This window comes from Micropterus dolomieu, linkage group LG15, assembly GCF_021292245.1.
Source record: "Micropterus dolomieu isolate WLL.071019.BEF.003 ecotype Adirondacks linkage group LG15, ASM2129224v1, whole genome shotgun sequence".
NCBI lineage: Eukaryota > Metazoa > Chordata > Actinopteri > Centrarchiformes > Centrarchidae > Micropterus > Micropterus dolomieu.
The window spans coordinates 20,779,773-20,803,464 of record NC_060164.1 but is presented as its reverse complement, the minus strand read 5'-3'; the positions used below and the strand labels follow the sequence as shown (position 1 = coordinate 20,803,464).

The 23,692-nt window shown below is 41.4% G+C and overlaps 3 protein-coding genes across 4 annotated transcripts in view; 2 read left to right on the top strand and 1 right to left on the bottom strand.

The window, feature by feature from the left end:
• The window catches only part of lrpprc (leucine-rich pentatricopeptide repeat containing), an 88,299-nt gene that overhangs the window by 8,459 nt on the left and 56,148 nt on the right, over positions 1 to 23,692 (top strand). The gene's annotated exons all lie outside the window — the stretch shown is intronic.
• hpse (heparanase) lies at positions 8,150 to 22,897 on the top strand. 2 transcript variants are annotated; one of them, XR_006828267.1, is made up of 15 exons: positions 8,150 to 8,486; positions 10,145 to 10,269; positions 10,839 to 10,967; positions 11,125 to 11,298; positions 12,284 to 12,455; positions 14,737 to 14,784; positions 15,290 to 15,383; positions 15,478 to 15,584; positions 17,082 to 17,196; positions 17,473 to 17,597; positions 17,677 to 17,823; positions 19,435 to 19,677; positions 20,502 to 20,588; positions 20,752 to 20,872; positions 22,710 to 22,897. XR_006828267.1 is itself a non-coding variant. In XM_046070023.1 (12 exons), exons 1-12 carry the CDS (start codon positions 8,311 to 8,313, stop codon positions 19,592 to 19,594), a joined length of 1,572 nt encoding a protein of 523 aa, XP_045925979.1. In that variant the 5' UTR covers positions 8,150 to 8,310; the 3' UTR covers positions 19,595 to 19,789. The 2 variants fall into 2 exon arrangements, 1 of the variants encoding a protein (XP_045925979.1); XM_046070023.1 differs by lacking the exons at positions 20,502 to 20,588; positions 20,752 to 20,872; positions 22,710 to 22,897 and having other exon boundaries at positions 19,435 to 19,789.
• LOC123983725 (myosin light chain 5-like) lies at positions 20,662 to 23,532 on the bottom strand. Its single transcript, XM_046070024.1, has 6 exons — positions 23,441 to 23,532; positions 23,289 to 23,364; positions 23,099 to 23,203; positions 21,294 to 21,372; positions 21,152 to 21,200; positions 20,662 to 20,796 (listed from the first exon to the last, which is right to left on the bottom strand). The coding sequence occupies exons 1-6, from the start codon at positions 23,474 to 23,476 to the stop codon at positions 20,695 to 20,697; spliced, it is 447 nt and encodes a 148-aa protein (XP_045925980.1). The 5' UTR covers positions 23,477 to 23,532; the 3' UTR covers positions 20,662 to 20,694.

Below are 23,692 nucleotides of genomic sequence, written 5' to 3'. Positions count from 1 at the left end.
TTCCTCTGTCAGTCACTGCTGGATGAAGCTCTCCTCTCCACTCTACCTCCCAGTAACATGGCCCAGTCAGAGCCTCTCCACACACAAGCTGATGCTGCTGCTTCAACCTCTCTGGATCATCAGGACACAGCTGATCCTCTCTCAGCACCTCCACCTTTCTCACCACTCACTCTCACTTCTTCCATCTGATGAGAGAAGACAGACAGCAGAAGTCATAAATCAGAGTTTACAGAGACTCCCTTCATCAGCTGTCAGTCAGTGATGCAGCACATCCAGTATAAAGACCAGCAGGGACTTCAGTCCTGTTCAGACCAGAAGTGGAGCGGCTGTGTAACGTAGCCAGCTTCCTTTCAGCTCTCATGTTAACGTATTAACACACTGAGACCTGCAGAGACTTTGGCCATCAGCTCTGTTTACTCTGCAGGTTTCACTCAAGTCCACAGTGGAAATAAAGTGCTGAGAGTCCCTGAACGCATCATGACTGCAGAGACAGAGAGATATTCACTGCTCACTGTAATGATGGATTTACTGCTGTTAGGGCTCAAAGCTGTTAAAAACCAGCCGCTCAGTCACATTTGAAGGTTTCATCTACTTTTGAAATATTACAGGACAAATCTGTAAATATGGAGTCTGTTCTAAAAATATTTGGACCAAACTAAAGACACATGGACAGATATATATATGATGTTAAAGGTCCTACATGTTCATACAAAGACTGAACAGCTAAACATCAGCTGTTGTTACTGGACTTCAGCAGAGGTTCTGCTCTGAAGAAAGACCTCATGGTTACTAAATGTAATGATGGTTCTCTGAAATAAGATTCAGTGATTTGCAGGCTTCAGTCAGACTGATCTCAGAGCTGTGACAAAGATGAACTGATCAGTAGTTTAGTGTTGAAATGAGAGAACAAACACTTTGAGATCAGATTTGATGGTAGGACAGTTTGATGAATGAGGACCACTGTCTCTATGCATCTTGTGATGCTGTCAGCTGGAATCCAGCTTTATTTCCTGGAGACATGAACACAACAACAACAGTCGTCTTCACATCAACTCAAACACATGATCACAACAAGCTTCTGGCTGATCTGACTGGCTGTCTGTTCTCTCTCTCTCTTTCTTTCTGTCCAATCCTGAAGCCTGTCACCATTCTCCTCTCACAGCTTCACTGAGGAAAGCAGCCGCTGAGAAGGTTGGAGGTTTACAGGAAATACTGGATCTCTGCTTTGATACTAACTGTGTTTAGTACAATACTGCTGAAGCCAGCATGGACTGACTCCAACCCTCTACTGACCTCAGAGTCTCCAGTCTGCAGTGTGGACTCTCCAGAAAACCACACAGCAGCTTCACTCCTGAATCCTGCAGCTTGTTGTCACTCAGGTTTATCTCTCTCAGATGGGAGGGGTTGGACTTCAGAGCTGAGGCCAGAGAAGCACAGCTGATCTCTGACAAACTGCAGCGCCTCAATCTGAATAAAGAATAAATGATGGATATAAAAATCCATTTCTAATCCAATCAGATGTGTTCAGGTTTTAAATGTGGAGCTCAACATTACTATGTCCTAATCAATGAGCTTTTCCCTAAAATGAGTAGAGGGACTTTGTCATTGTGTTATTGTGGATCATCATTATGTCAGCCTTCTACAGACATCATCCAAATGTCAGCACAACATTCATACATGCTGCTGATCTCAGGCCAGACTTCTTCAGTTTCTTCAATTTCTTGTGATTCGTAACAATCAGGTGCCATTCTATGAAAAATACTAAATGTGTTGGCCAAAATGAAATAAATCAGATTTTATGAGATGAATAAGACTTTTAGTGACTACAAACCTTACAGAGCTTTTTAACACATGTCCCAGCACTTCTGATGCTCATTTTATAGCACAGATTTAGCCTCTCCTCATCACCACTGTCATCTCCATCAACACACAGCTGACTGACTGTGAGCTTCATCCTCAGTCGTCCTTCTAACTGGATCAAATGTGCACTGAGCAAAGTGAGAGCCTCGTTCTCTTCATCTTCAATGTAACAGAGTACCTTCCATTACAAATATAGTGTATTGTTTATGCTCCTGTTTCCTGGTTGAGTCAGAAACCAAAGTGACATCATTTATCACATGTTGAAGTGTCACCTGTCATTGGTGAATGCATTTAAATTTATTCATTTAGCTGATGCTTTTATCCAAAGCGACTTACAATTGCTATACATGTCAGAGGTCGCACGCCTCTGGAGCAATGAGGGGTTAAGTGTCTTGCTCAGGGACACAATGGTGAACACCAAAGGCAAGCATCTTATCTATGCGCCACCACCACCCATCAGCCACCCATCAGCCACCCAGATCAGACCCAGTACTTCAAACAGCTGCATTTGGAAATTTGCTTCACCCTCTCTGGATCTGTGCTGCTGGATGGGAGTTTCAGTATGTGTGTGTGTGTGTGTGTGTGTGTGTGTGTGTGTGTGTGTGTGTGTGTGTGTGTGTGTGTGTGTATAAATGTACATGTTTCTGTAAAACACTGTGTTCTGAAGGTGATATATAAAATGACATTATTCCTGAAAATGTGTTGAACTTCTTTTAATGTTTTACAAATATATATGTCTCACATGGAACAAAAAGATAAACATTGATTTAATTTAGCAGCACATTGAAGGATAAATCCTACAGTTTCCTTAATAACATGAATCCAGTTTGAGTTCAGCCTAAATTTGGAGCCAAACTTAAAAAGAGCTATAGTGATTTGTGCTCAGACAAACTCAGAAAACAAGAGCGGTATCGATGACCCGGGATAACGACCCCACTGAGGTTAAATAGCTGAGTTTCCCTACCAGTCAGTCAGAACTGTAGAAGTCCTTTGGATAAGGGACGAAACGTCTTCCAGTAGCTTCAACCAAGTCCAGTTGCCCATCATTTTAACCCTCGTTGGGTCAGAAAACAAGAGTACTTTATTTTAAATTTAAAAATTGTCTTTCGATATAAATTTGGTAGATAAACACTGGACAAGAGCAGAATACATGAACTGACCTTAGAGTCTCCAGTCTACTGTGTGGACTCTCCAGTCCAGCAGACAGCAGCTTCACTCCTGAATCCTGCAGGTCGTAGTTACTCAGGTCCAGCTCTCTCAGATGGGAGGGGCTGGACTTCAGAGCTGAGGCCACGATTTCAAAATGAGTCTTTGAAAGTTCCCAGTCAGAAAATCTGTGAAGAACAGAGAATTTAAAACTTAAAATAAAATCTGACATGTTATTATAAAAACAGACAGAAAAAAGAACATGAGCGGCTGCAGCTCAGCTGGTCAGCTGGTCATTCATTGATCACAAGGTTTGAGCTCTTGTTCACATGTCAAAGTGTCCTTGAGCAAGATAATGAACCACAAACTACTGCTTTAGACAAAAGTGTCTGCCAATGACTGTAATGTGAACATGTCATATTGTGATTAACAGGCTTCTGCGATTTGTTTGTTAAACTTTATTTTAACGTCATGTTCACTGAGCTGTAAAATCACTGCAGGTTGGAACTGCACTCGTTGGGATTTACCTCAGTTATGTGATTGTGTGTGTTTATATTATTATGTCACTCCATCTGCTTTTCATCTCCTAGAAAATTAACTTAATGACTCCTTTTGCATCAATAGCATAATTAGTACTAAGGACTGCATTATTAACATTTTATGGGTGATTAATTATTTCTCATGTTTTAAAAAAAAGGAGACATAGTTTTGAAAATGTGTGTAAGCAGTTGCAAAAAATGGGTAATAGTTTTCTCCAGTGGAGTTCAGCTGTTTAACAGCATCATTTCTTCTCTGAGCTCGGTGATGATAAAATCCCTCCACTGAACTGAACCTGCTGAGCTCTCCTTCACTGGCAGAATGAACCTGGAGGCCGTCCCTGCAGCTGACTGTGTAATGAGCTGCTGTCTGAGGAAACCAGACAAAGACTGTGGCTGCAGATTCAATGAAATCCACAGTGGAAATGTGTGTGTTACAGGTACCGGCTGCAGCAGATTTACCATTTTGGTTTACAAACCATATTACTCATATAAACAGCAAAAAAAGTCCTTTTCAAAAGAGTAAAACCCCACAAAATCAAATAATTACATTCACACATATGTGATCACACTCTAGTGATTTCCTCTGCATACCTTGCTTTAGTGTTGCTGTTGTGAAATGGAGAAGAGAGGAAACACATTGTCTGACAGTTTGTGTTTGCAAACTAATCTCATTTCTCACATTAAGTTGTAAAAACATTCTCTGTCAGTGAACATTACTAAAGTAGCTTTGGAATTTACCAGTTTCTAAATCAAACTCATTTCTAATGTAGCAAAGAACACATAAGAGACATTCATTGTTGGAACTAAACTATAAAGTGGCACCTTTTATTTGATGAGGATGGAGAGGGGGATGTTCTGTTCACTCTTTGAGAAGGAGTATTGTCTCCCTTCACATCCTCTCAAATCAAATATTGTATAAACTGTGAAAATGGACAGAACACTCCTTCATATAAAATAACTCAGAAGCTGGAGAGAAACAATTGAATAGCAATAACTGCATGAAAGCTATAATGAAAAAAACAATTGACGTCAGCTCCAGCAGATCACAGATATGACATGTCTGTGTGTCTGTATATAAGAAGAACAATAAGCAGACACAGTGTATAAACACAGTACAGAAACTGGATCACTGTAAAAATAAAAAGACTGCAGTGATAAAATGATGACTGTCAAAACATTTTCAGCACAAACTCTTAATCCTCAAGTTTTCCTGCTGGGTTTGTATCAAGCCTCCATCACCCAAAGAAAGAAAGAAGATACTTGTGTCACTAACATGCTGGATAGAAACACAGAAATGATGTTTGTAATTGTCTGTGAAGATTCTCAGTCATCCAGGTCATAGTTATGCAAAGAAGGTTAAAGTCAAGGGCAACTGGACTTGGTTGAAGATACTAGAAGACGCTTTGTCCCTCATCCAAGAGACTTCTTCAGTTCTGACTGACTTGTAGGGAAACCAAGATCATTAATACTGCTGGTTCATTAGTGCTCCTGGCTGTGGTAATGACTATCGTTATGGTCATTAAAACCACCCGAGGCCAAGTCTGAATGACCATCGTTGGCATCTTCCCCTGAGGCCAAGAGGAAATGCTTGTTCACTTTCCTGGGAAGTGATGAAATGACGGCATTGCAGATGGGGGATAAGTTTGGCCTCCTGGACTGTGTTGTACACCTTGAAGAGGACAGGAGCCTGAAAACTGGGGTTTACAGGAAACCCCCACACAAATTCTTACTTTTTGACTCCCACTGAAACATAAGCTAGGGGTCATGAGAACCTTGCACGACAGAGCGGACAACATACCAACAAGCGCCCAAGCCAGAGAGAAGGAACAGAACCACCTGAAGGGGGCGCTTACAGCCTGTGGATACCCTAAATGGACCTTTGTGAAAACAGCCACAAAATCCAGGAAGAAGACCAACACTGCAGGGGAGGAGGAAAAGAAGGTCAAACACAACAACACTGTGATTCCATACGTGTCTGGAGTATCAGAGAAACTCAGAGGATTTTGAACAAACACAACATCCCTGTGTTTTTTAAACCCAAGAACACACTAAGACAGATGCTGGTCCACCCCAAAGACCGCACACCCAAACACAAGAAAAGCAATCTAGTGTATGCGGTCCAATGCACTGAGGAATGCACAGACCTGTATATTGGGGAGACTAAACAACCACGACACAAACGCATGGCTCAACACAGAAGGGCCAACTCCTCAGGTCAAGACTCTGCAGTCTACTTACATCTGAAGGACAGAGGACACTCGTTTGAGGACCACCAGGTGCACATTTTAGACAGAGAAGATGGATGGTTTGAAAGAGGTGTCAAGGAAGCATCTACACCAGGGTCGAGAAGCCGTCATTGAACAGAGGAGGGGGTCTACGCCACCACTTATCCCCCACTTACAATGCTGTCCTTTCATCACTTCCCAGGAAACTCAACAAACGTAACCTATTGGCCTCAGGTGAAGATACCAACGATGGTCGTTAAGCAGGTTTAATACCAGTTTAGGAAACTTTTATAGCGTGGAGGTTTTATAATGTGTGTGTATAAAGTGTGTGTCTTTACTGTAATACTGATGCTTCAGCTTTATGTTGCTTTACAGTGCTGATAATCACATCTGGACTTACTGAGCCTTTCTGCAGTTCCTCACAGCTGGAATCAGTCTCAGTCGTCCCTCCTCTGATGTGTTGTACTTCTGCAGGTCCAACTCATCCAGAACCTCCTCTGACATCTGCAGCATGTAGGCCAGAGCTGAGCAGTGGATCTCTGAGAGTTTCTTCTCTGACCTGTTCTCTGACTTCAGGAACTCTTGGATCTCCTGATGTACTGAGTGGTCGTTTATCTCCATCAGACAGTGGAAGATGTTGATGCTTCTGTCTGGAGAGATATTTGTCCTCTTCTCCTTCAGGTTGTTGATGGCTCTCTGGATGATTTCTGGACTGTTGTCTGTCTGACCCAGCAGGCTTCCTAAGAGTCTCTGGTTGGACTCCAGAGAGAGGCCATGAAGGAAGCGAACAAACAGGTCCAGGTGGCCATTTTTACTCTCAAGGGATTTCTTCATTGCTCCCTTCAGGAAGTTATCCAGGGTTGAATCAACATGTTTTTTCCCCAGAAAGTCCTTCTGTGTTCCTGCTGGTGTAATAGTGGAACATGGAGGTTCTCAGGTGTTTTGCTCCAGAAATCAAATCAGATCCATCTTAGTTTGAAACAGTATCTGCACTAATAGTTCTGCATCAGGAATATAAATCTTTGTGTGTTGAGTTCACTCTAACGTTTCTTTCCTCTACAGTCCACAGGGAGAAAACTGACTCAAAGACTTTGACAGTAAAATAATAAAAATGTTGAATTAACACTGACCCTGCCTCGGCCTTCAGTTTTCTCCTTCTGCTCTGAAGACTCAAAATGGATTCTGAACAGACTGAACTCTTTCAGCTTCAGGTTCCTCCCTGTTCTCACCTGGATCACCTGGTTTGTGTTGTTCCTCCTCTCCATTTACAGGAAATCAGGTGACTGTGTGTGTGTTTCTCTCTTGGCCTGAACAGAATGAATTAAAATGGGTTTTGGTCAAATGTTGGTTCTTAAATGAAATTTAAATGTCTTTTACACGGGGACGTGCAAAGATACATCAAAATGTGTTTTTAAATAAGATATCAAAACAATCAAAATATAATACAGCAGCCATTGTTACTGCTCGTAGGAGGCAAACTGAAGGTTGTTTTCACTGTAGGTCTGAACAACAAACCACAAACACCTTTCTACATTTATTAGAAAGATTTTGCTTATTTTATGGAGACACAGAGAGACGGAGACACTTTCTGATTTATCGTCATTTCCATTCTGATTTTACACATTATGATACAGGAAAAATAGAATGAATGACATATTCTCAAAATTTCACAATTCATGTTTTCAGGGGAGCTCATGTCTTATTAAGGGGAGCCAAGCTCAGCCGTAGTTCACACCCTGGTCACAGAAGTGAACATAATAAATTTGACTAAATGCACCAACTGAATATGTTCAGTGTTGACAGATATATGGTCTCATTGTCGCATTTAAGAGACTTATGAAGCACCCTATCTGTCTATCTATCTGAAATATGTATAACTATTTCATAAAATATTTTATTCAGTTTAATTGCATTTTATAGTTATTTCATCTGATTCGTTTTAAGTCCTGCAGGAATCATTTATAACTCAGTCCGTGTTTATTCTGCCACCTTGTGGAGAAATGATGCATTACAGTCACTCAGGGTCAACAGTCTATCCTGTGTACAGGGTGGCGGATTTTTATCTTTTATATGATTTATAGCATTATAATTTTACTGCAAACAAGGAGACGTGTCCGCGCTGCTTCTAGTTCTACCTGTGCTGCAGTGAGCTGCAGGACTTTTAGCCCAGCCTGTGTTCTGCAGTGAGAAACGAGTCAGCCTGAGTGAAAATGTGACAGGAGCAACACCCGACCAGAATCCATCGGGTCGATTTATATTTCGGGCCTTTTATTTGGGCAGAACAGATGAAGGGAGAGAGAGAGAGAGAGAGACACCCAGCCCTTGCACGTGGTGCGCTCCGGGACTCAGAGGGTTAAATGTTAAAGGGGTGGCCTCTGAGTCCTGTGTGCTCAGCCTGGGGTGGAGTCCTGTCTGTTCAGGCTCGTCCCGGAGATGATCCGGCTCTGGTGCGGACGCTGTGAAGCCGGAGGAAGCCTCCTCCACCCCGGCTGTAAAGAAGAAGAAGTGTTCCGCACGTGTTGGAGGTTCCGTCTGCAGCCATGAAGCCCGTCGCGGTGCTGGTTCTTTGTGTCCTCAGCTGTCAGACTGACGGAGTCAACATCACAGACCCGGACAGGAACTCCTCGGCTGTGATCCGCCGGGTGGACCGGCGCTTTCTGTCCGTCACCATCGACGCCAGCCTGGCGTCAGAGGAGAAGTTCATGTACCTGTTGAGGTGAGCGCGGTCCAGACAGAAGCGGCTGGGATCTGATCTGAAACCCGATCTGATCTCTGAGGGAGGCTTATTGAAGTCACAGGAAGTGTTAGAAGTCCAGTAACGCGCTGATTGGATTCACGGTGTTTCACAGAGCTTTAAATGTTTGACTTTAACAGATTGAATGAACCTTTAATAAAATAATCTGTCAGAAACACCACGGGCTTCCACATCGCAGCTAAGTAGGTGTACTTACAGTGAAATACTGCACTGTTGGTTTTATTCTACTTCATACCTCCACTCATTCAGGGAAATATTGATCTTTTACTGAACTACATGTGTTTATTGAGTTAAATTGCAGATTAATTACAGATTATAGGTGAACATAGACAGTGAAAAACAGAAAAATGTTTTAACCAGATAATGAAAAAAAACCTCACTAAGAGACTGATTGATTATCCTAATAAAGATATTTGTCTATTGCTTTCCTGTAAATCCCTGTCAGTTCTAGTTTTGGATGTGTGTTACCTGAAGATGTTTTGTTATGATGATTGATACAGAGAACTACACAAGGCTCACATTGTGTAATATGTACCTACTTTTACCTCAGTAACACTGTGAACGCAGGCCTTTTTACTGAAACATTGTTCTTACATTGTAGTATTGCTTTTTTTAAATTTAAATATAAGATGTGAAAATAACATTTCCTCCACCAGTGGTGTAGTTTTGGTATATTTTGTAAAACATTCACTTACATTCATATGTGTTCAGTATCAATTAATCTACTGATTGTTTTCTCTCTATAAAATGCTGCAAAAATACAAAACCCGAAAATGTTCAGTTTACTGAATGATCATGTCAGTATCTTTAAACTTTGGACCTGTTTTCACATATGTTGGTGTTGAAATGATGCGTTGGTAGGAAAGCTTTAAATCCCTGCACTAGATGCTTCAGTCATAGCTGAACAGGCTGCAATATGTTCCTTCGGGACGATTACGCCTCCTAACATGGCGTCCACAAAAAAGTGCTTCTTGTGGCCACCGACAGGCTCAGACTGTTACACCAGGTGTCTGACAACATCATGACATGAAATGTCGCTGTGTGAACACACGTTAGAAAAAGCGAGTCACTGTAAACCACTTTATTTTAGTGGATATTAAAGATGCAACTTGATTGTATGAAGACAGAGTGATGCTTCTTTCTTTTACCAGTTTTTCCACTTTCTTCTTGAAAATGAGTTAAATGGACTCAGTATTATTTTTAACAGAAGATTAAAATGATTTGTCAGGAACATGTATATATCTTGATGTTTTCTTCTCTACAGTTCAGTGGGATGGAGCAGCAGAAGCTCCTAAACTGATCATGTCATAAACTGAAAGTGTTATTGACAGTAATAATAAAACCGACCTCTGGTCTCCATGGCTGTTATAAAAAGTGTTATTTGCTCTCTGGAGACCAACAGAAGCGTCGTTGAGGTTTTACAATCCTCACGTCGGCGGCTGTGGCTCAGGAGGTAGAGCGGGTTGGCTGTTAATCGGAAGGTCGGAGGTTCAATCCCTGGCTCCCCTGGTTGCGTGCAGATGTGGTGTAAAAGCACTTTGAGTGGTCGCAAAGACTAGAAAGGCGCTATACAAGTACGGAGCATTTACATCAACACTGACTCTTTGTTGTCTCTCCAGCTCTCCAAAGGTTCGGACGCTGGCTAAAGCATTAAGTCCGGCATTTTTGAGATTTGGGGGGACCAGACAAGACTTCATGGTGTTCAGCCCACAGAGGCATCAGCAGGAGTCTGGTTCCACTGCAGGTAGCCTCACATGTGTTGCTGATCCAACAGCTTCTAATGTAAATAATGCTGCTCCTTTTTAAACCTTCATTTCTCCCACTCAGTGTGTCAGAACTTCTTCTTTTGCTGCAATGACCTCATGCTTTCTCTTCCTCAGAAAAACTCTGTCACACATAAACCGCTACATAATTTCCACCCACAGTGAGTAAATATGAAAGTCACAAGGAGCAGGCTCATGATTAAGGCTGTGATTCGTCATATGTGTATAAATATATATTTTCAACCTCCTCCGTGTAAGAAGTGAAACTGGGATCTATGTTTCTTATTGTTAGACTTGACCCAGCTGCTCCTCCCTCATGTGACCTCATGTCGTTTCTCTGGTTTCAGCTCTGCTACAAAAACAAGTCCAGATATCACTGAAGTATTTCTATATATACAAATGTCTCTTTTTGAAAATCACAACACTCTACACATGCATTCGCTGGCGTTGCTCTTCAGTGTTTTGGCTCCTCGGCACATTTCAAGGTGTTTTTCTGCCCTTTAACATGAAACACACTGAGCGTTCCCTCCCCTTGCCCTGTCGTTGTTAGATCAGTCCTGTGATAAAGTGGAGTTGCCCTGGTGGCTGGAGGAGAGGCTGAAGAAGGAGTGGACTCAGCAGCAACTGATCCTGATGAGAGAAGATCTGCAGAGGAAGTACAGCAGGGTGAAGTTCACAGGTACGAGCGTTCCTGCTTCATGAAATGTGCTTCTGTAGTTCACATGATGGATCCAGATAGTATTTAGATTTGCTTAACCTCCCTGTTGATCATGATCTTCTAATCCTCTTCTTGTATGAACACAGATGTGGTGACCTTTATGTTCCCCCTGTGACAGAGTACACCGTCGACCTGCTGCACTCCTTCACCAACTGCTCGGGGATGGATCTGATCTTCGGGCTGAACGCTCTGCTCAGAACGGCTGACAACAGCTGGAACAGCAGCAACGCCCGCTCGCTGCTGCAGTACTGCGAGTCCAGGCGGTACAGGATGTCGTGGGAGCTGGGCAACGGTGCGCTGACAGGATGAGACAACATCCAGGTTTACATACTGTTAACTACAGAGCTGAAACGATCAGATTCACATTAATTTGGCTCAGAGAGACAGCAAATCTAGGCTTCATGCACAGATTAAGAGAGATGTACAGAAGGTTACCGTAGTTATTTCAACTTGGAAAACCTGTTTCAATTCTTTTTATTGGCGAACCCTCACAGACTGAAGGAATATAAATAATTGAGGAATGGACGCATATTCAGACTTAATGACGCCTCAAAGGTCATTAAGTCAGTTCTTTTTCACATCTCTTGTTTACCATATTGTGCCGGTAAATCTTAATGACTAACTGATCTAACGATGTGTAGCATCTCCATGCTGACAACATTTATCCTTTTGATCTCAGCAGCATCAGTTTGATCCGTTTATTGCAATTAAATCACAGCAAAATGTTTCCTTTGGGTTCATACATAAAACCAATTAGCGTTTGGTCTGAATGCACAGTTACACATATAAAGAACTTCTATAAAAACCAGACCAGGCTTCTAATTGAGACCTTTATTTGTCAAAACATGTAGCCACACCAGGCCTGTAAACGGGACATGAGTCTATCGGCCACTTTTAATTAAAGTTTTATAGTAATTGTCAGCTGAAAATATATTTTAATCAGAGTTGTGTGTGTGTGTGTGTGTGTTAGATCCACCTCCTTCTTCTACTTCATTGTTCTAGTGAAGTTAGAGTCATACTGAAACACTGCGGTCTGGCATCTGAGGTTTTGCCTTTCCCTTCTGTGTTTTTCTGTGATGTGAGGCCTTTTTATCTCGTCGCTGGTCACACAGGAAGTTATCTCTTATTATTTGATCTGTCTGGGAAACAGTTTGTTCTGTTGAACAGTGGTTTTGTGTTGACAGTTACACAGAAAGGCCCACAGGAAGTGTTAACACCATTTTACTGGCAGAGAACAGCACTCCTTTGAAACTGAATTTACTTCTGTTTTTCCTCAGAACCAAACAGCTTTGAGAAGAAGGCAGGGATCCGGGTGGACGGATATCAGCTGGGACAGGATTTCACCCGTCTCAGGGAGATGATGTCGGAATCCAAATTTTACCACGACGCCGGACTGTTCGGGCCGGACATCGGTCAGCCGCGAGACCGCAGGACGGACATACTGGAGGGGTGAGAGGTCACACAGGTCACGATCACTTCAAACATTTTAAAGTATTCAAAATAATGACAGCGTTTGACAAACCCGGTATTTCCTACATCAGTTCTCGGATAAACGTTCAGAATGAAGTCCTGCAGGATGCATTTAAAATCAGTCGCGCAGCAGGTGGGGAGGAGTCGGCCGTCAGACACAAAACCATAAAAGAAGAGCTTCTCTTTAAAATCAAAATAACTGCACATGAATTTGTGAATGCATACTTATTAATATGTTTGTTTTGCAAACTGAGAGGCTGGAGAAGTAAAATTAACCATCCACAGACGTGATGTCAGGCAGAGATCGATGAGTTTCCCCACAGCAGGCCTCAAGGCTCTGACTTATACAGCTCTCTGGCTCTGCCCCCTTTGACTCCCCGTCTCTTTAAAAAAGACGATCATGTCTTTTCATCAAACACGTTTTGATGGTGTGTTATTGTCTTGATGTCTGTTCTGTCATCTCGATCTGGTTTCACTATTGTTTCGCACTTAAGACAGTGCTCTAAATTTCCTTTCTCGCCGCCTCAGGCTAGATTTGACTCCTACACACCAGCTGCACCTGGTTCTTGTGTGAAGTCCCAGAGAGGCAGCAGCTGCACCGTGAGCTGAATACAGAGCATCAAATGCTGACCGTGCACCGCCTCACCGTACAAAGATAGACTGTTCTCGTAGTGTCCCCTCTCTCTGCTGTGTGTCGGCCTCCCTCTGCAGCTGCATACACAGTCAGGCAGAGACCAACGCACACTCACCGGGTTATTATCGTTAACGGAAACTTACGAAATAACAAAAACAATGTGTGAAAACAACATTTACGTTAGTCCACGTTTTGTTTTAGTCCTGCCTGGTATCGGGGCGTGGTGTATAAGACTGTGTCTGAGACAAGAGCCTCACAGTGGAAGGTGATGAAATATGTGGATCATTTCTCAAAGGGAAAAACAACGCACAAATTTGGGGACAACAAAGAATCCACTTGATGCGAAAGCTGAATTCTTTCCCAGAGTATCTTATGTAACTTTTATTATTCATTCAATGAAAGTCTTTTAACATTTTCTTTTATCTGCTGGTTTTATGGACTGTCAGCCTCAGCCGCGTTGTTAAAATCTGCTCCAGGATTATTGGAGTTCAGCTGACAGACCTGAGCTGGTTCTCCAGACAGGTCATGAGTCATTCTGACCATGTTCTTAGTCATGGATTCTGTTTAATGCCCTCAGGACGGTGCTACCTCGCCCCCCCAAGAAAAACAAATTATTTTATTCCTCCTGCCATCTGGCTTTTAAATACTGCTGTCAGCAGCAACTACACATTGAATTTTGAAAGTACATTTGAAAAACTTGCAGAAGAAGGCAAACCTAGCTTACCTTAACAAAGTAAGAGAGAACGCCAAGCTCCCCTCCCCCGAAACAGAAGCTAACCTCGGTCCAGGCAGCTGACACACAGCTTTTACATTGTCACCTGTGGATGTTTTTCATTCAAGTGAATATTTTGTATGTATGTTTTGTTAAGTTTTTATTTCACAATACTTTTTTCTGACCTTTTTGAATCTTGCCCCTGACAAATACTAAAAAAGACTAAAACTAACACTGAAACTAATAAAAACTAAACTAAAACATGGGCATTTAAAACAATAACAATAAATTTAAACCAGAAAACCTCCTTTAAAAACTAATTAAACACTAAACTGAACTTGAAAACAATTTAAAAAAGCCCAGCTGTAAAAGCCTTGACACACACACAGCTGACAACCTGCAGCTTTGCAGACCAGGCACTTCTTGCTTGCACATATGTTTCTACTATACTATTCAGAATATATTGAACAGCAAGTTAATACACAACAGGTACATTAAAGGAAGTTTGGGATTCCCTGGTACAGTAAAAGAGTCACACAGACAGAAATCAGTCTTTTAGTTAATATAGAGAGATGTTTAAATAAATTCCCTCTTCAATATGAAGGTGGATCTTTGTGTTTTAAGTTGGAGAAACATTAAATGTATGTGTATTTACAGAATGTTGCTGGTATTTATTGTTAATGTACTATGAATTAGCAGTATTTACTACCTGTGCTGTGTATTGTTGGATTGCAGTGGAGGGTTGGTGTGGGTGCGGTTTGCCCTGACACATTAAATTTGATCAGGTGAAAGACGTAAACACACAAACCGCTGGCGATTATTGGAGTTTTAGTTTACAGCAGATACATAGCTGAGTGTGTGTGTGTGGGCAAAACAAAAAATATCTTCTCCACCGCTGTTTGTCGTTGCTGCAGGTTCCTGCGGAGTGGAGCTGAGGCGGTGGACGCCTGCACCTGGCACCAGTGAGTTTACCTGAAACCTCAAACTATACAAATACACTGACACTGATCATTTAACTGAGTAACTATATACAGCATGTGTATTATTTATCAGTGAGTCAGATCATCACAGACTTCATTTACTTCCACTGCTTAAAACAAATGTTTACATTATTGTTTATAAAGAACAGCAGACGTGACTCCAGACTGAGACGTGTTATAGTCTCACAGTCAACAGTGATGTGTTTTACTTTTTTATGTATTGCTGCTAACTTCACTGCTAAGAAACATTCAGAAATGATACTAAAGGGTACTCGGTGCTAAAAAGTGACGCCAACGGGTCTTGACCATCAATATGTGAGGAGTTGGGAGTGAGAATGTGTTGGTGATTACAGATGTTTATTTATCAACTGAATCAGACAGGATGACATGAACAGCTGCTCGTGTACATTTGTTGTTGATTAACTGAATAATTCAGTGAAGGAAATAAATCTGTTGATTGCTTCGTTCCCCCTCTCCTGTTTCCTAGTTACTATGTGAACGGGAGAGACACGTCCTTGGAGGATTTTCTGGACCCAGAGATTCTGGACACTCTGGCCTCAAAGACCAAAGAAGTCCTGGAGGTACTGATGTGCAGCAGAAGGAGACGGAGGCGGCGACACGTCAGCGTTTGAAATGTGTGATGCTGACGTGGGTGTTTTCTCTCTCTGGGCTCAGAAAGTGAAGCTGGTGTCTCCGGGGAAGACGGTGTGGCTGGGAGAGACGAGCTCGGCCTACGGAGGAGGAGCTGCGGGACTGTCGGACACGTTCGCCGCAGGATTCATGTGAGTTTATACCAGTCATGACCATCGAGTCGACAGCGAGTCCAAACGGGAGTCAAGACCAAGTCAGGAGACCAAAAAGATCCAAACCGTGTCAGTTAGAGCCGAAACAGTTAATCGGTTTATCAAGTAGTCGTTCAGCAGTTTTGATTTAAGTCACTTTTTAGGGGAAATAACCACAAACGCTCTGTTTACAGATTTTAAAGTGTGACAGCTGTCTTCAATTATCATAAATTAAATATCTTTGCACAAAACAAGCGATTTAAAGACCAAACTGAGGGAAAATTCTCCCTGATTTATATCACAGAAGGAATGCAGTAAATGACAACTTGTGCTGTCATTTCTCTGGAACGCCGTGGTGTCGCAGGAGTACAGCGTGTAGGCTAGCTGATTGAGTTTACTGATTACCCAGCAGCCCCGGTCTCATGACAAACCTTAATTCATCCTGCTGCTCACTTACAACAAGACTCATGTGTGATTCTCAAAGTAAAGACAACAAACCGTCATTCTTGAATCATCTTCACTTACCTGTTGGGCACATAGTGTAACACTGTGGTATTAATACACCTTTCAGTAGTAGTAATACATGTTTTAGTTGTATTTATACCTGTTTACGTGTTACTAACAGAGGTTTCAGTAGTAGTAATACATGTTTTAGTTGTATTTATACCTGTTTACGTGTTATTAACAGATGTTTCAGTAGTAATAATACATGTTTTAGTTGTATTTATACCTGTTTACGTGTTACTAACAGAGGTTTCAGTAGTAATAATACATGCTTTAGTTGTATTTATACCTGTTTACGTGTTACTAACAGAGGTTTCAGTAGTAGTAATACATGTTTTAGTTGTATTTATACCTGTTTACGTGTTATTAACAGATGTTTCAGTAGTAATAATACATGTTTTAGTTGTATTTATACCTGTTTACGTGTTACTAACAGAGGTTTCAGTAGTAATAATACATGTTTTAGTTGTATTTATACCTGTTTACGTGTTACTAACAGAGGTTTCAGTAGTAGTAATACATGTTTTAGTTGTATTTATACCTGTTTACGTGTTATTAACAGAGGTTTCAGTAGTAGTAATACATGTTTTAGTTGTATTTATACATGTTTACGTGTTATTAACAGAGGTTTCAGTAGTAATAATACATGTTTTAGTTGTATTTATACCTGTTTACGTGTTACTAACAGAGGTTTCAGTAGTAGTAATACATGTTTTAGTTATATTTATACCTGTTTACGTGTTATTAACAGAGGTTTCAGTAGTAGTAATACATGTTTTAGTTGTATTTATACATGTTTACGTGTTATTAACAGATGTTTCAGTAGTAATAATACATGTTTTAGTTGTATTTATACATGTTTACGTGTTATTAACAGAGGTTTCAGTAGTAATAATACATGTTTTAGTTGTATTTAAACATGTTTATATGTTATTAATATGTTTCTATGGTGTTAAAACATGTTTAAGTGTTGTGAATATGTGCTGTCTACAGGTGGTTGGATAAACTCGGCCTGGCAGCTGTGCTCGGCCTGCGTGTTGTGATGAGGCAGGTGTTCATTGGTTCTGGGAGTTACCACCTGGTCGACGAGAACCTGGATCCTCTTCCTGTAAGAGTCCTTTGTGATTTATAACTCTGTTTGTTTTAATTGAGTTTGGCACTCCATGTGTTTTGTGAAAATTTAATTCTGTGTTGAGTTCAGGTCCATCAGTTTAAGTGAAGTTTTTCTCTTTTTGCTACTTCACTAGATTTCAGAGGGAAATATTGTCCCCAAGGTGGTAAATAAATCAATGGAAGCAGTAAACGGTCTGACCTCTTCCTCCACCGCTGTTAACCCTTTAGTTTCATACTGAATGAGCTTCAGCTGTCATGTGTCTTCTTTTAGGATTATTGGTTGTCTGTTCTCTACAAGAGACTCGTCGGACCGGAGGTTTTGAAAATTGAAGGATTTTCCAGCGTAGCTCGAAGTAAAAGAGTGAGGCTGTATCTGCACTGCACCAACAGAAACAGGTCTCTCATCTCTCTCTCATGTTCAGTAATTTTTTATCTGCCTGTGACATGATGTGTAACGCTGGATTTATTCCTGCAGCTACAGCGGCGGAGCGGTCACGTTGATATCCATGAACCTGAGTAAGAAGCCGGCCAGGATCTCCGTTCCTGCACCCGTCTCCTCGAGCACAGTGGAGGCTTTTGTTCTTCAGTCTGACCAGCCGGGGAAGGAGGGGCTCTACTCCAGGTGCCCGTCCCCATTTATCACTGAGTTAGCCTGAAATCTTCTCTCCTCGTGTCATGTGAAGAGTCACGTTTTACTTACTTGCTTACGTGTGAAAGCTTCTCCAAGGCAAGAGAAGAAAAAACAAAGCTTGTGTGTTACATGGCTTTTTCACAGCTGCATCATTTCTTCCTCATGTAGTTTGTCTTCATGAAATTTATGTTCAGACGTTCAGTCTGGTCAGATATGTTTCTTAAAATGACCTGGGAACGCTCGTATTAACGTTTCACACCAAGACAGAGTTTAAAGATGCCATAATGTGGACATAGTCTTAATCTTTAGCCTTCAGACGGCCGTCGTATCTTGTTTATTTAATCTGTTCACAAACAGGAATTTGAAAACCTGTTTGTGGCTTCATGAGAAGCTATGTGCAAGAACTATATCTTGTTTTGTACTATCGGGCCTGCACAGAGACCAAACGTGTGCTCAGCCACCACAGTCGTCGACCCTGGGTAGATACTTATAGCTGCAATAGTTACGTAACCGTTTCTAAAACCACAGACTGTTTGGGTTCAGATTAAACAAACCAGATAAACATGGTAATGAGTGAACTTCAGAGTGTTGGTAGGTGGAGTTTTGAACTTTGGACAGAGCCAGGCTTGTGCTGTCCCCCTGTTTTGAGTCTTCATGCTAAACTAAGCTAAGATAACTCAATCCAGACTCAAAATCTGCACTTAACACACAGACATGAGACTGATGTCCATCTGAACATCTCAGAGAGAAAGGAAATAAGAGACTTTCCCAAAATGTTAATCTATTGCTCAAATGCTCACATTTGTTAAGCTGGAACAATCAAATGTTCTGCAAAACATAAACAATTATCAGAATACAAATGTGTTGTTGATTTACTGATCGTTTCTTTGTGCAGTCAAGAAGGACGGCTTCTGTCTTCCTTCCAGTTGTCATTATTTTGACGCTGATGAAGAAAGAAAGTCTTTCACACTGTTGTTAGGCTGTGAACACAGTCAGCAGCTGATGTCAAAACACAGTAAGGAGCTGTGAGAGCGGTCAGCTGACTGAGGTGGGCACACTTCCACCTGCTACTTCCTCACTGAGAGGAGTTTCTGCGTCAGACGTGAAGATTGGATAAGCATAGGTGTCATTTACACTTGCACTTGGTAAAGATGTTCTGAAACATAGCAACAAGAAATGTTAAATAACAAACCTTGAGAAAGAAAGCATGAAATGCAAAGTAAATATAGAAGAAACAAATGTGCTTTGTGCAAAAAAAGTAAAAAGATTATATTTTTATATTCATGATTTGTCACCTGCCACCGCAATTTTGTGTTTCCGTTTATTTAAATAAAGACATTTTGGCCATAAATCAGTGCAGAAATGTCTCCAGAATGCAGGAAATTTAGAATTTAATGCTCCAATTTTTGTAATGACCCCCACTCCTGTATTTCAGCGTTGTATATTTATTCTGTGGATATTCTCTTGTCTGAACCGGATGATTGAAGCCTGCTGGGGGGAGGAGCTTCTCTCTGTGGAGAGAATTATCTGTCATCAATAATACTTCACACCTGCACCAGCTGACTCTGCCCACACACACTAACAAGCTGTTTTTTTCTGAAGGTCTGTGAAACTGAACGGGGAAGTGCTGAAGATGGTGGATGATAAAACTCTTCCTGACTTTAAAGGAAGTCGTCTGCCTCCAGCTGAGCGGCTGCAGCTTCCTGCGTACTCGCTGGCCTTCTTCGTCCTCACAGATGCTCGGGCTGCGGCCTGCATCTGACCTCAACATGGACTCCTCTGTAGAGACAGTCATCACTACTGAGAAAACAGCTGCTCATCACTGGACTCAAATGACCTGAGGCAGTAAATGGATTTTTGTTTTGTTGAGTTTCTCTTATTTAACGGATGCTGCAGGGTCTTTAGTGTTAGAAATTATTACATGCTGTGCTAATAAAGATTTTTTTATATGGTCCCAGTCCGTCTCAAATCCTGAAATCAGGGAGTAACTGCCTGGAGGAAAATAAAGTCCTGCAGCTACAGCTAGCTGGATGCTAACAGCATGCTAACATGCTCATAAGGACAATGCTAATGTTTAGCAGGAATAATGTTTGCCATATTCACCGTGTTAGTGTAGAACAGTGGTTCTCAAACATTTTCTGCCACTCCCTCCTTCAGAAGCCAAAAAAAGTCTGTGCCTCCTCAAAGTTATTACAGTTCATCCTGAGCGGAACATGAAGGTCTGAACCACGTTTCATTAAAGTCCATCCTACAGCTGCTGAGATGTTTCGGACTGATCGAGGTGGCCACATGTGTCATTTACACTGGGGACGCTGGGGACATGTCCCCACCATTTTTTGACAGCATTCGTTAAAAATGTTCTGAAAAAAAGCACCAAGAAATGACAAAGGTTTATTTGCACAATAATAAAACATGCAGTGCAAAGTAAATATAGAAAAAACAGATCTGCATTGTCCAAAAAAAATTACTTAAGCTTAGAAAACAATTTAATGATTGCTGCATTATATTCCAGTATATTTTTATATTCTGAATTGTCACTTTCCACCTGAAATTTGTGTTCCCCTATATATAATTAAAGACATTTCCACTATGCATTGGTGCAGAAAATGTCTCCAGAAGGCAGGAAATTAAGTGTTTAATGCTCAAAATCTTGTGTTTTGTCACAACAGTAATCTGAACCCTTAAATGTCCCCACCACTTTTCAACACAAAGTGACGCCCTTGGACGTGGCTAATGATCAATACATCCCAAACCAGGTATTCTGTCAGTTTTTCCTTTTTTATTTTAAACTTAAAGAAAGAGACAAACACTGAACTTGATGCTTCTCGACCAAACTGCAGCAGAAATATGTTCAGAGCCGCGTTATTCTTCCTGCTCCTCCCCGTGTGTGATGATGTAACACAGAGATTTATAATCCAGGTTTCCTGCTGTGTCGATGTTGGACGACTGGAACATCTGCTTCACCTGCGATCAGACAGATTAATGGCACTGATCACCTCAGAACATATCTGGATGATCGCATGAGAAAGAGTGGTGGAAAGTAAGTGTGATGAAATGGGCCATTTCTCCATTAGTCGGTACTTTAAGGACATTTTGATGCTTGTACTTCAGGAAAGTCTTGAATCTAGGACTTAAATGTGATTCTGTGATATTATTACTTTTACTGAAGTACTTCAGAGTACTTCTTCCACAACTGCATTTCAACATCTTTCAGATTCAAATCAACTTGTTTCAGTTTTTAAAAACGAGTTGATTTGAAATGAACTCACCACACAGGCAGATTTGGACTTTCAGGACAAAAAGCTAGAAGATACTTTACCTCCTCATGTGTAAACTTGTCTGCTTGTGTTGTCAGAAGTTTCTGTAATCTGCAAAACAACAACAAAACAAAAATCCAGAAGCATTTCATTAATGGCAAAAATTCCGTTTCTAAACCTCTGAACATGCAACTGACAACTTACTCGTCTTTGTGAATGAAGCCTTTGGCGTCAGGATCGAACAGTTTGAAGGCGTTTAAGATGGTGTCTTCAGGGTCGGTGCCTGCAAACAAATCAGAGACAAAACATGGTGACGACACCTGCAGGCAGCTCACTTTGTTCTGATAAATCGATTAGTTGTTTGGTCCATAAAATGTAAATCAGTGTTTCCCAAAGCCCAAGATGTCGCCCTCAAATGTCTTGTTCTGTCCACAAAGAGTTCCAGTTTGCTGATAAACCAGAAAATATTCACATTTAAGAAGCCGGAAACAGAGAAATTCTTCTTAACAAATGACTCAAACTGATAAATCAATTATCAAAATATTTAGAGTAGTTGTGTTTAGGTGCTGTTTTCCTATTTAACCACCACATGAGTCAGTTCAGTTTAAAGTGACACTATATTCAAATTTCCAACCAAATATAGTGCAACTTTTATCTCAGTAACCATAAACTACAAAATAAACCTGACTTGCTGCTTGTCTCCACCCACTGCTGCTCATTGGCTGATGGAGACAAACAGCTGGTGGAGCTGATTGTCTAGTCGCTGCCATTAGAAGCACCACAGAAGAAGAAGAGGACTGAAAAGAGCTCCAGTCACAGTTTACTGCTTCATCAAGGCTGTTTCTGTTCATCCACAAACTACTTCTTCACCTCAGACAACTCTTTTTACACAGATTTAAACTTTTATTCAAATTTCCAGTGTTTCCACTCCCATATTTTTATGAGTAAATTAAAAAATGTGCATAAAAACAGGTGGATGGAAACTTCAGGCCAAGTCTAAAAGAAGAAATTACCCGTTCTTCCTCTTACCCCATAAGCAATAAAAAGCACATCTGCCCATTTCAGCACACTGTTGCTACAACCTGTCGTGGTCTGGTACGACCAGCACGGGCTAATGTTAGCAAACTACATGTATGTGTAACTGACATTACTACATACCACACTCCTCCCTTCCTGCCCGCTGTGACACAAGAAAAGGAAGCATCTTCCAGCTCAAAACTGCTGCTGCCAAAACCAATAACTACAAATGAATCCAAATGCAGCGAATCATCAGATTTGAGAAGCTGGAACCGTGAAATGTTTGGATGAAAAAAGATTTGAACGATTATCAAAATAACTTAATTAACGTTCTGTCTATCGCCTGATGGTTTCAGATGTATTTAGAGCAAAGTGTCACGTTTTATAAACTCATAGGTTTTGTGTGTAAAAATCTGAACTAGTAGAAGAAGAAAGGAGTATTGAAATAAAATACTCAAGTTAAATACAGGTACTTGAAATTTGTTTTAAAGTGCAGTATTTTAGTAAAAGTATTTGCTCTGCATTCAAACAACCGTCTCGAGTTGTCGGATGCTGTGAACCTTCGCTGGTCATGAATATAGGAATATTTCCATCTCTACTCAGGCTCTTGGCTTGGAAACCAGAGGGTCACTGGTTCAAGTCCAGCTCGGCCAGAGATCCGGAGTGTGGACCCGTAGCTGGAGGGGAGCCAGTTCACCTCCTTGGCCCTTCTGGAGGAGGCTCGAGGTGGCAGCCCCCTCGCTCTGACGTCTCTGCATGTGTTGTTGCATGTGTGTGTATAATAACAATAATAATTACAACAGTAAAAAAACACATCATTTCCCCTTGAGGGATTAATGAAGTCTGTTTTCTTCTTCTGGCTGAAGCTCCTTAAACTCAGGATCCTACACTTCCCACCATGCAACTAGATGTCATCTTTGTACACCTGTTTCCATCAGACTCCGCTCTGCTCCTCCGCGCCCTCAGCAGCACATTGGTGTTGATGTTCTCACCGTGGAGCTTTTCTCCAAACAGGTTGAGGAACATGGTGAAGTTGATGGGCCCCGTGGCTTCTCTCAGCATGTCCTCCAGCTCATTGTCCTTCACGTTCAGTTTACCTGAGGAAGCAGCACACACGTCATCGTCACAGCCAGGTGGTGTCTGTATGATGTGTGGAAAACATTTCCAGTCAGAGCTACAAACCCAGAGACGCATATGTGTCCTTCAGATCTTCTTTATCAATGAATCCGTCCCGGTTCTGGTCGATGAGCGTGAACGCCTGAATCAAAAACACGAACGCATGTTTAGTAACGAGGTGAAAGCTTTGAGTGAATCTCTGCTGAACGTCACTTCACCTCTTTGAACTCTTGGATCTGAGTTTGTTCAAACATGGAGAAAACGTTGGACGAGGCTCTCTGAGCTCTTTTGGCGCCTCCTTCCTTCTTCTTTGTCTTTCTGCTCGCCTAAAATTTCAGTACATTAAAATCAAAGCTAGAGTTATTGAAACATTATTCATGACTAAATAAACAACAATCAGATAAAGTTATTACTTATTAAGAGCTCCGGAGTAATCGGGACTTTTCCCAGTAATACTACGTTGTAGAAAT

What these genes read in the sequence shown, in the direction of transcription:
- hpse (XM_046070023.1), top strand. Translation starts at nt 8,311, where the DNA reads ATGAAGCCCGTCGCGGTGCTGGTTCTTTGTGTCCTCAGCTGTCAGACT. An exon ending in GTCGTGGGAGCTGGGCAACG is followed by an intron (nt 11,299 to 12,283) that starts GTGCGCTGACAG and finishes GTTTTTCCTCAG; the next exon opens with AACCAAACAGCTTTGAGAAG. An exon ending in AAGGAGGGGCTCTACTCCAG is followed by an intron (nt 17,824 to 19,434) that starts GTGCCCGTCCCC and finishes TTTTTTCTGAAG; the next exon opens with GTCTGTGAAACTGAACGGGG.
- LOC123983725 (XM_046070024.1), bottom strand. Translation starts at nt 23,476, where the DNA reads ATGTTTGAACAAACTCAGATCCAAGAGTTCAAAGAG. An exon ending in GGACACATATGCGTCTCTGG is followed by an intron (nt 23,204 to 23,288) that starts GTTTGTAGCTCT and finishes CTGCTTCCTCAG; the next exon opens with GTAAACTGAACGTGAAGGAC. An exon ending in ACAAGTTTACACATGAGGAG is followed by an intron (nt 20,797 to 21,151) that starts GTAAAGTATCTT and finishes GTCTGATCGCAG; the next exon opens with GTGAAGCAGATGTTCCAGTC.